This window comes from Penaeus chinensis, chromosome 19 (genome assembly GCF_019202785.1).
Source record: "Penaeus chinensis breed Huanghai No. 1 chromosome 19, ASM1920278v2, whole genome shotgun sequence".
NCBI classification, from domain to species: Eukaryota; Metazoa; Arthropoda; class Malacostraca; order Decapoda; family Penaeidae; genus Penaeus; species Penaeus chinensis.
The window spans coordinates 6,822,041-6,832,040 of NC_061837.1; the positions used below are offsets into that span (position 1 = coordinate 6,822,041).

At 37.4% G+C, this 10,000-nt stretch overlaps 1 protein-coding gene across 6 annotated transcripts in view; it reads right to left on the reverse strand.

The window, feature by feature from the left end:
* LOC125035220 overlaps positions 1–10,000 on the reverse strand; it is a 38,840-nt gene that overhangs the window by 10,680 nt on the left and 18,160 nt on the right. For 4 of the 6 annotated variants that reach the window (XM_047627476.1, XM_047627473.1, XM_047627475.1 and 1 more), the window contains one exon: positions 9,039–9,145. In XM_047627476.1, coding sequence (XP_047483432.1) covers positions 9,039–9,145 — 107 coding nt within the window. Of the gene's footprint in view, positions 1–1,245; positions 3,071–9,038; positions 9,146–9,449 lie in introns of those variants that run through there. The other 2 variants (XM_047627477.1, XM_047627478.1) reach the window with 2 other exon arrangements.

Here is a 10,000-nt window from a genome sequence, read left to right on the forward strand (position 1 = left end):
AATAGACACTGGTAAAATTGATATGGACTGCAATTCCCAGGAATAGACACTGGTAAAATTGATATGGACTGCAATTCTCAATCAAACAAAAGACCATAACAAAGACCCACATGCTAAACATCAAGGGAAAATAAATAAATTTGTACGTGTGCGTGCGCATGAATCAGCCCTACTCTCATGCCCTAGACTTAATTCACACTGAACATTCCCACATCATCTCTTGAAGAAAATCAAAATCAAAAACCCAAATATTAATCTATCAATGACAGGTTCAGATCTACCATAAACTACCACAGGGATCCAGGGTCACGCTTGGGGTTTTTGGTGGCATTATGGCTATAGATTTCAGTGAAATATTGATTGGATGCCCGTAGAGTTTTTGGAAAGTTGGTGTGCCAGCCCATAGGCATCTCAAAAATGGTGGGCATGTCTATTGAGTTTCACATTTTCAGCATTTTTCATGCTATTTTAATAATTTTTTCTCTATATTCATTCTATTTCAGCCTGTTTTACCCAATAATTTCCCTGATATACTTCATGCTCTCCCTTGCTATGGGATACATAAAAAAAAAAATTAATGGGTAATGGTACTCCGATCTTCCTAATGATTCATTTACACATGGAACAACACTCCGAATCGTTACAATCAGTGGATTTCTTGCTGAAGTACATCAAAATTGTTTCCAATAATTCTTCACCTATGGAAGGCAATTGAATACAGGCAGATACATATAAAATTCAAGTATATCCCAAAAGCTCATTGGAGAAGAGTCATGGTGGGTTTAGCCTAGCAATGTTAATGTTAATTCATCTACTATCTAGAAAGCAAATAGCAGTCAATGGCATATAAAACTAAGCTTAAACAAGATGTAGAGCAAATGATGACTACATTTTCTTTACTATAAACAAACAAAAGTATCAATACTGTGATTTAGGAATTTACTTTAGTTTGTCCTCTCATCAAAGTAAACAAAGAAAACACATGTGACCTTATTCAATTGCAAAGCTGGAAAATGGATGAGAATGAGCTAGGAATAGGAATGCAGCGCTAAGCCCAAGTACAGATCATGGAGTTGTTTCATGTTGACTAATTGTGAGTAACAACCTCCACCACCTATAATCTGACAAAACTAAGCTTGCTGACTTCTAAGTTATAATCCAGTACGATAACAATCCAACTTTTATCTTGCCAAATATAAGGTGCAGGGCAAGATCAAAAAATAACCGGAACGAGAGGCAACATACCATAACCTTTTGCTTCATGTGGTCAATTCCTGATACGTGTTACTAAGTTGAGCATGACGACATAGTAGTTTTAAAAGAAAAGGTAGTCATGTCGTGTCTTGGCCGTCCGAACACTACAGAGAGAGAGTACCTTCACACAAGCGTTGAGAGGGGCTACTGACGGCGATGACCTGACATTGGACATGCCAGAAAGAAAAAGGCGTTGGTTTCCCAATCATTTCATAACAAAAAGACTGTTGGGGCGTTTAATATTGGTTACAGATAAACAATCAGGTGCTAAAAGACTAATTGCAGTCAAACATTTATTTATTAAAGTCATTACTGGAGTGGTTAGCGAAGTCAGTTGCCATAGCAACGGCGAACTGGCTGGTTTGGAAATTACATGGAAGGAGAATATCACACAAATATACAATCATCGTCCTATAAAATCAGCATCAACAGTCATTGCCAATTTCGAAGACCGTCCTAAAAGGCTGGAGCATTCGGACGCAGTTTCGAAAACAGATAACGCGTTGAAGGGAGACTTAAACGAAGCTTGTCTCATGAGTTTCATACAACGAAGAAATTAACTTGGATTATAGGAGTAAAAGGATATGTTCCACATCAGAAAAAAATTGTCACTTGTCGTTATGATGATGGTTATTTATATTCTCGATAAAAGTCTAAAATAGCATCGCATTACCCATCGCGACGATTTTGGTATCAATGGATATCTCTCACCCTCTAGTAAACATATATGTAGGAATTATGCCGCGGAAACCCCCAACCCCACATTTTTTGGCCTCGATAGTAGGGGAGAGCTTGTAAGGTACCGGGAAAATTGCGGGGTAAATTATGACGTATATACACAGAATCAATCACTATATTGCCTTACGCAGGGTGTTGTGCCCAACCCCGGCCGAGGAAAACAAGGAATCTCCCGACTATTCACGGCAGGGGAGAAGCGCACGACCGACTTACAGGAGCGACCGAAGCACAATCCTGCCGTGAATATATGGAGAATACTGTTTTCCTGGGGTTGGAGAACGGCAGCCTCCCCATGGGAAGGTTGCCGCCAGTATTAGACTATAGTGACTGGTTGTTTGCATATTAGTTCTATTTTACTCCGCAATTTCCCCGTTACCTTTCATGCCCTATCCTGCTATCGGAGTCAAGAATGTGGGCGTTTGGTGGGGGTTCCGTGGCATAATTTCGATATATCTGGATAGAAGAGAGTGAGAATCTATTGTTTCCACAATCGTTGCGATGATATTCCAGAAAATTACCACTCGCAAGGCAACAAGCTGAGGTTTTCTCAATTTAATTTTTGGGATTGGTGCTGTTCTCAAGTCAAAGTTTGCTCTTCTTTGTCGTGTTGTTGAGAATATTACATATGTTATAAATAATATAATTTTGAGAGTGTTAGATAATTTGTTATATGTCATATTTCAAGTCATTTGCCTTCGGTGTTTATAAGGTCATGATAGTTCAGCATAAAATATCAGTAGGGAAACTGCAAAATTGGTATAACCAGTTAAATACCAGCAGCTTTTCGTGTTTCCTTGGTAATATAAATTTTAAATAGACGAAAAGTTGATTTACATGCAGATAAGCTCATGGGGACAAGCAGTTTTATTACAAACGAATAAGAGTGAACTAAGACAGTATACAAGAAGTAGAGAGTGCCAAGGCAAAGAGAGGGAGCGAGGGAAGCATGAGAAGGATACGGATGCAAGGCCAAGCAAGGGGAGTGAAGGGAGCCAAGGGAGGGGAGTCATTAGAAGCCCCAGCCAGGAAAGGGAAGCAAGAGAAGGAAAACCAATGTGAGGAGAGAGGCTTTACCACATGCAGCCAGGGAAAATACGTAAAAAAAAAATGGGGAAGCTGCTGCTGCTGCTATGCTGCTGCTGTGCTGCTGCTGTGCTGCTGCTGTGCTGCTGCTGCTGCTGCTGCTGCTGCTGCTGCTGCTGCTGCTGTGCTGCTGCTGCTGCTGTGCTGCTGCTGTGCTGCTGCTGCTGCTGTGCTGCTGCTGCTGCTGCTGCTGCTGCTGCTGCTGCTGCTGCTGCTGCTGCTGCTGCTGCTGCTGCTGCTGCTGCTGCTGCTGCTGCTGCTGCTGCTGCTGTGCTGCTGCTGCTCTTCTCCTTCTTCTTCTTCCTATTTGTCTCTGCCATAGATGGCTCTGCTAGTGCTTAGTCATAAAGGAGTCAATTAGTAGACCTTGTAACCTTATATAATATTGCCTTTTCTTGAATTGGCTATGAATATCAATGGTTATTTTTGTTGTAGACATTAGTAACAGCAAAATAAGATACTGTAAAATATTTTTTTTAATCAAGGAAAAGGGTAAACAGGCAAGACAGGCAATACTCGTAATTGGCTCATTGGTGACTTAGTTCAAGTGTAGCCATCTATGTGTAAAAACAATTAAACAAGTAATATCACAGTGTTCGTACATGCCATGCCCGTCGGCATTGGGTTAAGGAATGAGGAGGTCGATTTTATTATTATTTGATCTTATTTTATTTTATTTATTTATTTTTTATTATTATTACTTTTTTTTCTTAAGGACAAATGTGAATATAGCTCTTTGCCAAGTCTAAGTTAGGGGTCCCCCTTGATGATGACATTTAATTAATTGTCGTTTTAACAAAAAAGTTTGAGTTTTAAAAAATGTTAGCATATTTTTATTTACATAAGGTATCAATTAGCAATTAAGTATATTGAGCTTTAGTACATTAAAACTGAACCTTGATATTGAAAACTAAGTGTATAATTAATGCACAGTCATCAAGTTTTCCATGAATAAATTATTAAATAAATAACTCGGGAATTTATATTAGATTCTTTATCAGGCTCTCCAAATTATGTATATGTATGTGTGTGTGTGTGTGTGTGTGTGTGTGTGTGTGTGTGTGTGTGTGTGTGTGTGTGTGTGTGTGTGTGTGTGTGTGTGTGTGTGTATATATGTATGTATGTATGTATGTATGTATGTATGTATGTATGTATGTATGTATGTATGTATGTATGTATGTATGTATGTATGTATGTATAATTTGGAGAACCTGATAAAGTATATAATACAAACTCAAGAGTTTGCATTTATTTCAAGTATAGGGGTAAAAAGAATACTCCTTAAATATATAAATGGAATGCTGATATGCTACTCCTGAATTAGGAACCAGTGGAAAAAAAAAGACAAGACAAGTAAAGTTGAGGAGCCAGCCTTTAGTCAGTCAGATTACTACAGCTGTAATGTGTAAGTAATCATTTATTCAGCATGACTTGTCAGTTGCCTCATAAGAAATGGAAAAAAAAATAAAGAATAATGCATACAATAAGATTACATGTGAATTGTACTTAACATATATATTACATTTTAAATGGAAATGAAACCTGCAATTAATACATTTGTTTTTTACTCATAAAACAATATTAATGACTGGGAACTGGAATAACTGCAAACATAGTATGAAATTAAAGATTGGAACTGTAAGTATCTAGTATTCTAGCTCAGTATTACAGGACTGCAAAAAACAGTCAAACCATTATCTAGCCCAATTAAATGGTAATGAGGTTTGTTAGCCTTTACTAGACACTGTGAGCTAGATGCAGTCTTTTTTGTGATGGTATTCAAGTCTATGTTATCAATATTTGTGTATCTTCTGTTTGTGAATCGGTAAACATAACAAGGCCTGGTCTAGGTCATCTTGTAGGCTTTGTCCCTTTAATATTTACTTGAACTTCAAGTAACATTCCTCTAATATAAGAAAAAGTCAGCAAGATTTGATTTGTAAAGGTTAACACCTCAAATGATCAATTTCAGCTCAATATATTAAAAACAACAACTGATTAGTGAAGAATAATTAGGTCATTCTTGTTGAATACAATATAAAAATGATGAAATGAGTTAACGATCAGGATAAGATGTGTTAGATGTCAAAGGTTGTAGAACATTGTAGGAATTAAAGTGAAAAGGGCATAGAGGGGGAGTAAATGGAATACAGTGGGGATTTGTAAAAGGGGATGTGGTTAAAGGTACTGGGCAATCAGTTCAAATGGAGAGTATGAAACAATCAAAGGGTAATACGGTAAGAAACAATAGTTGTGGAAGTAGGAAAAGAATCCTGGGGATGAATTAAGGGAACAGGGGAAGGTAGTGAACTATCAGGAAGAATGTCAGGAGAGGAGGGAACCACAGGGTATTGTTGTGACAGAAAGGAGTCATGTGTGCATTTAAGGAGGGCTGGTATGGATAATGGGGAAAAAGGAGGGAATGGTGATACACATCAGAGAGGAGAGGATGTTTTTTTTTTGTTTTTTTTTTGTGAGTGGGAAGAAGAGGGGGAACTTGAGGTGGAGGAGGATGGATATCGGCAGATACTTTGAATGTAGGGATTAGAGGATGGATCATTCTCTTGAATTATGTTTATGAACTTTTTCTTTTTGGCCTTGCTTTATAGCATATAATTTATGAACAGTTTTCAAAAGCTAAACTTGGAGATAAAATGGCACTCCTTTATCTCATATTTTTTAGTAATTGGAGTTAAAAGTTTAAGGCAAAGGTTTAACAATGATGACTAAAATTAAATAATAGCAAACTCATTTACATCAGGATATTTTGGAATCGAAACAATACAAATTAAGACAATAAAATTTTGACTCATGATCATCAAGTGAATGAACCTTCTTTGACTTGGCAAAGAGATATATCCATATTTGTTCCATTTCACAAAAAATAGTTCCTCCTCTTTCCTTGGGTCCTCCTCCTTTTAGCTCTCCACTCCTTGCTTCCCTTTCCTGTCTTGGGCTTCTAACAACTCTCCTCCCTCGGGTCCCTTCTCTCCCCATTTGGCCTCACGCTTCTCTCTCTCCCTCTGTTTACCTTAACCCCTTGCCCACAGGTATGACGTGTACATACGTGCTATGCCCACTGTGAGTCCTTGTTTAATTGTTTTTAAACATAGATGGCTACACTTGTACTAAGTCACCAATGAACCAATTTCGAGTACTGCCTGTCTTGCCCATTAACCCTTTTCTTTGATTTAACAAATATTTTACTTTATCTAATTTTGCTGTTACTCATGTTAAAAAACATTATAATAATTATAAGGTTTATAATAAAAATTACACCATCGATATTCATAGCACGTAAAAAATATGTTTTCCCTGCCAATTCAAATCAGGTAAGGTCACAAGGTCTACTAATTGACTCCTTTGTGGCTAAGCACTAGCAGAGCCATCTATGGGCAGACATTTTACAAAAAATATAGAAAATAGGCACGGCATTTTCCCCATTTTTTTTTCATTTTCCCTGGCGGCATTAGGTTAACATCCTCAACTTCCTCCTAAACACCCTAAACACTCTCATTTGCTTGTAATGTTACTGCTTGCCTCAATGCACTTGTAGGCATAAAAATTCAGCTTTTCTAACATTCACAATAAAACAGATATAAGCCTACTGATATTTAACTGTTATTTTACACTTTAATATCAAGACCTATTAACCACCAAAGGCAAATTAATTGTCCAACAATGTCTCAGAAAATTCTAGCATTTCTAACAGTCTTAAGAATATATATACTGAATATACTCTTGGCAACATCACAGCACTGCTATATACCCCACTATGATATCTAGACTTTACCACTCTCTAAACCATTCAAAATACTTATTCTACAACTTGTGTATACATTACACCTAAATTGCAAACTAAAGCTAAGCTCCCTCTCCTGCAATATTTCTCTCTCTCTCTCTCTCTCTCTCTCTCTCTCTCTCTCTCTCTCTCTCTCTCTCTCTCTCTCTCTCTCTCTCTCTCTCTCTCTCTCTCTATATATATATATATATATATATATATATCCATATCCCTCTATCTCTCAATGCCCCCTTCCTTCCACCCTCTCTCTCACTCTATCCCTTTCCCGCTTTCTCTCCCACTCTCTCTCCTTCTCCTACTCTCTCTTCTCCACCCCCCTCTCCCAATATATGTGTGTGTGTGTGTGTGTGTGTGTGTGTGTGTGTGTGTGTGTGTGTGTGTGTGTGTGTGTGTGTGTGTGTGTGTGTGTGTGTGTGTGTGTGTGTGCGCGCGCGCGTGAGTGCAATGACTGTCCAAATTTTAAGTGAAAAAAATATATTTTATTTAATAAAGGTGCATTATAAAACTACATCAAATACATTCCTAAGGTTAATGTAATTTACAGAAACCTTATGGCGGAAGCGAAAAGACGGCAGAATATAATAGTTTCCATTTGTTTTCGTCCAATATTGTTACAAATCGACTCCAAGAGACGAAAAGTGCTTCCCTATCTTTGAGGATAAGCCGCAATATGGCTAGTATACTGAGCATGTGTTATCCTGACACCACGCATCATCTATACACTGCCGAGTGGTGTCTAATAACCTAATTAACAGGAAGGTTCAATGAGGGATGGGACACATTTTACCTAGTCTGTTACACGTGAATTCATCCAAATATGGCCATTTGTCATGTATATAATATCATAATAGTCGAGATGCAATGAAAGGAAAATACAAGCCATTTACATATCTTGTGAGTCAAGTCCAGTTATTGAGATTAATATTCAGGCTCCTATTTCAAACGGGAAGGGGGGGGGGGGGGGCATATCAGTAGGTCTACAGCCTTTCGTAAATGTGCACGTTCATATCGAAATTAAAAATGAAGAACATGATAATGGGAGTATATACTTCACTGTTTTCTTTACTACCAAGTATTAGAAATGTTAACTTCTTTTATTTATTAGTAGTGAAAGTAATATGTGCTTTAACCTTTGTTTTCTTTCACGAAAATAAACAAAGAAAACACGTGTGGCGTCTGTCACACACGAATGAGATCGAATAAAAATTCGGTAATAATCTAGGGAAGTTAAGTACAAGCCTAGTCCAAAGTGGCATATCATTATTATCAGGCGACCCCTTCGTTTTGTGGAGAATATCTATTAAAAATATTTACTTCTTATAGTCATAGATAACGATCTGAAATTCTCTCTTTCTCAACCTCTCTCTCTCTCTCTCTCTCTCTCTCTCTCTCTCTCTCTCTCTCTCTCTCTCTCTCTCTCTCTCTCTCTCTCTCTCTCTCTCTCTCTCTCTCTCTCTCTCTCTCTCTCTCCCTATATATATATATATATATATTAATCTTTACCTTTCTTTCTTAGATGATAACCTCAAAGATCGATATTTTTTGAGATGTTGAACAAAGTCAAAGTTGTGGTGAAAATTGTAACTGAGAAAAAATAAACTGAATTGGAAAAAAAATACTGATTACACTAAGCCCTCTCATGCCTTTAGAGTTCAGAAAATGCGGTCTAAGCTCGACCAGGTGGAATGATCTCATTTCCTTTATCCAGAAAAGATAACCTGTCGAACGGCGTTGCTCACGTCAGCATTTCCGATCGGCAATGAGAGAAAATTTTAAAATGTGTATACATGCAAGTCAGTGTGTTTTTGTAATTCGAACATTATTATGTTTTAAAGTAAAACGTCGACTGTCTACATTACAAGTTAGATTAAAAATACCTAGAAGGGGTTGCCTCTCCCTCACTTGGGTCTTTCTAAGGAGACATATAATAGCTGAAGTGATAACATCATCTCCAACTGTAGTAAATTTTTAACATTAATCGTAGCACTCAACCTTTCATATCATTTTTGTCAGGTATGACAATGAAGAGACAAACCCATACGACACTTACAGTTACAATAAAATCAAGCAGTCCCTTTAAAACAACAAATATTCCATTTTCAACTTACACAACAGTAGTAGCTACATAATAAAAGGGTTTGTGAGCAGCACTGATACTTACGACTGGTATAATTTGTCAGAAACGAATCTCTCCCCCTCGTCATATACACTGCACGCCATATGGCAGTCGGCAGAGTCTTCACAGTAGAGAAGTAGGGAAACAAGTTGCTGCAATCAAGAGAAACAATGGTTTATAGACAACGCTTTAAAACACACGATAAATATGAAATTTAGGATACTAACACAAGTAAAAATCTCATTACAATACTAGCATTTATGTGCCTAATAGAGATACAGCTGACATACAATATCTGTCACAATATTTAGTTGTAATACAATTTGATTCACAGGTTTTAGCATTAGAGAGAAAGAAAAAAATAAAAACGCTTGTAACTAGTCCCGACCGTAAACAAGACAAGGCAGTTGAATTCATAAACTTATCACCAGAGTAAAGATAAGATCGTAAATTTACCCATTGGTCGGAGCACCAGTAAGCTCGCTAGTAATTTCAGGGAAGAAGACGATTTTATAACTAATATAATTAGAACAATGTTAAGCATGTCTTATATGAAAGGCATGGCGAAGATATGCAAAGCACAGACGAAATTATAGACTATTCCCTGAAGTCTGATAGCTGGGTGAACACAAAACTTGACTGTCACTGGTGCATGCGACCCGCCCTGGTAAGAGTCGCACGTGGAATGGAGAGACTGTGCGAGAGGGAGAAGGAAATAGGAAAGAAATATTCTGTCGTATAATTACGGACAGACATAGGCAGAAATTATAGTGTAAGTAGTATATGCAATTAATACATTAGTGAACTTTTAAAGCATTTCTTCCCTCATATAACCCACCCACCAAAAGAAAAAAAAAATAATAGTAATAATAATAATTCGTCCATATAAATTGACACTAAGAACGTCAACTGATAACAAGAGCTGTCTCGAGACAGTGGCAAATGACAAACTTCAAACTGCGTGGGCAAGAACGAGTTTGCGGTAAATGGCAATGAATAAAAACATA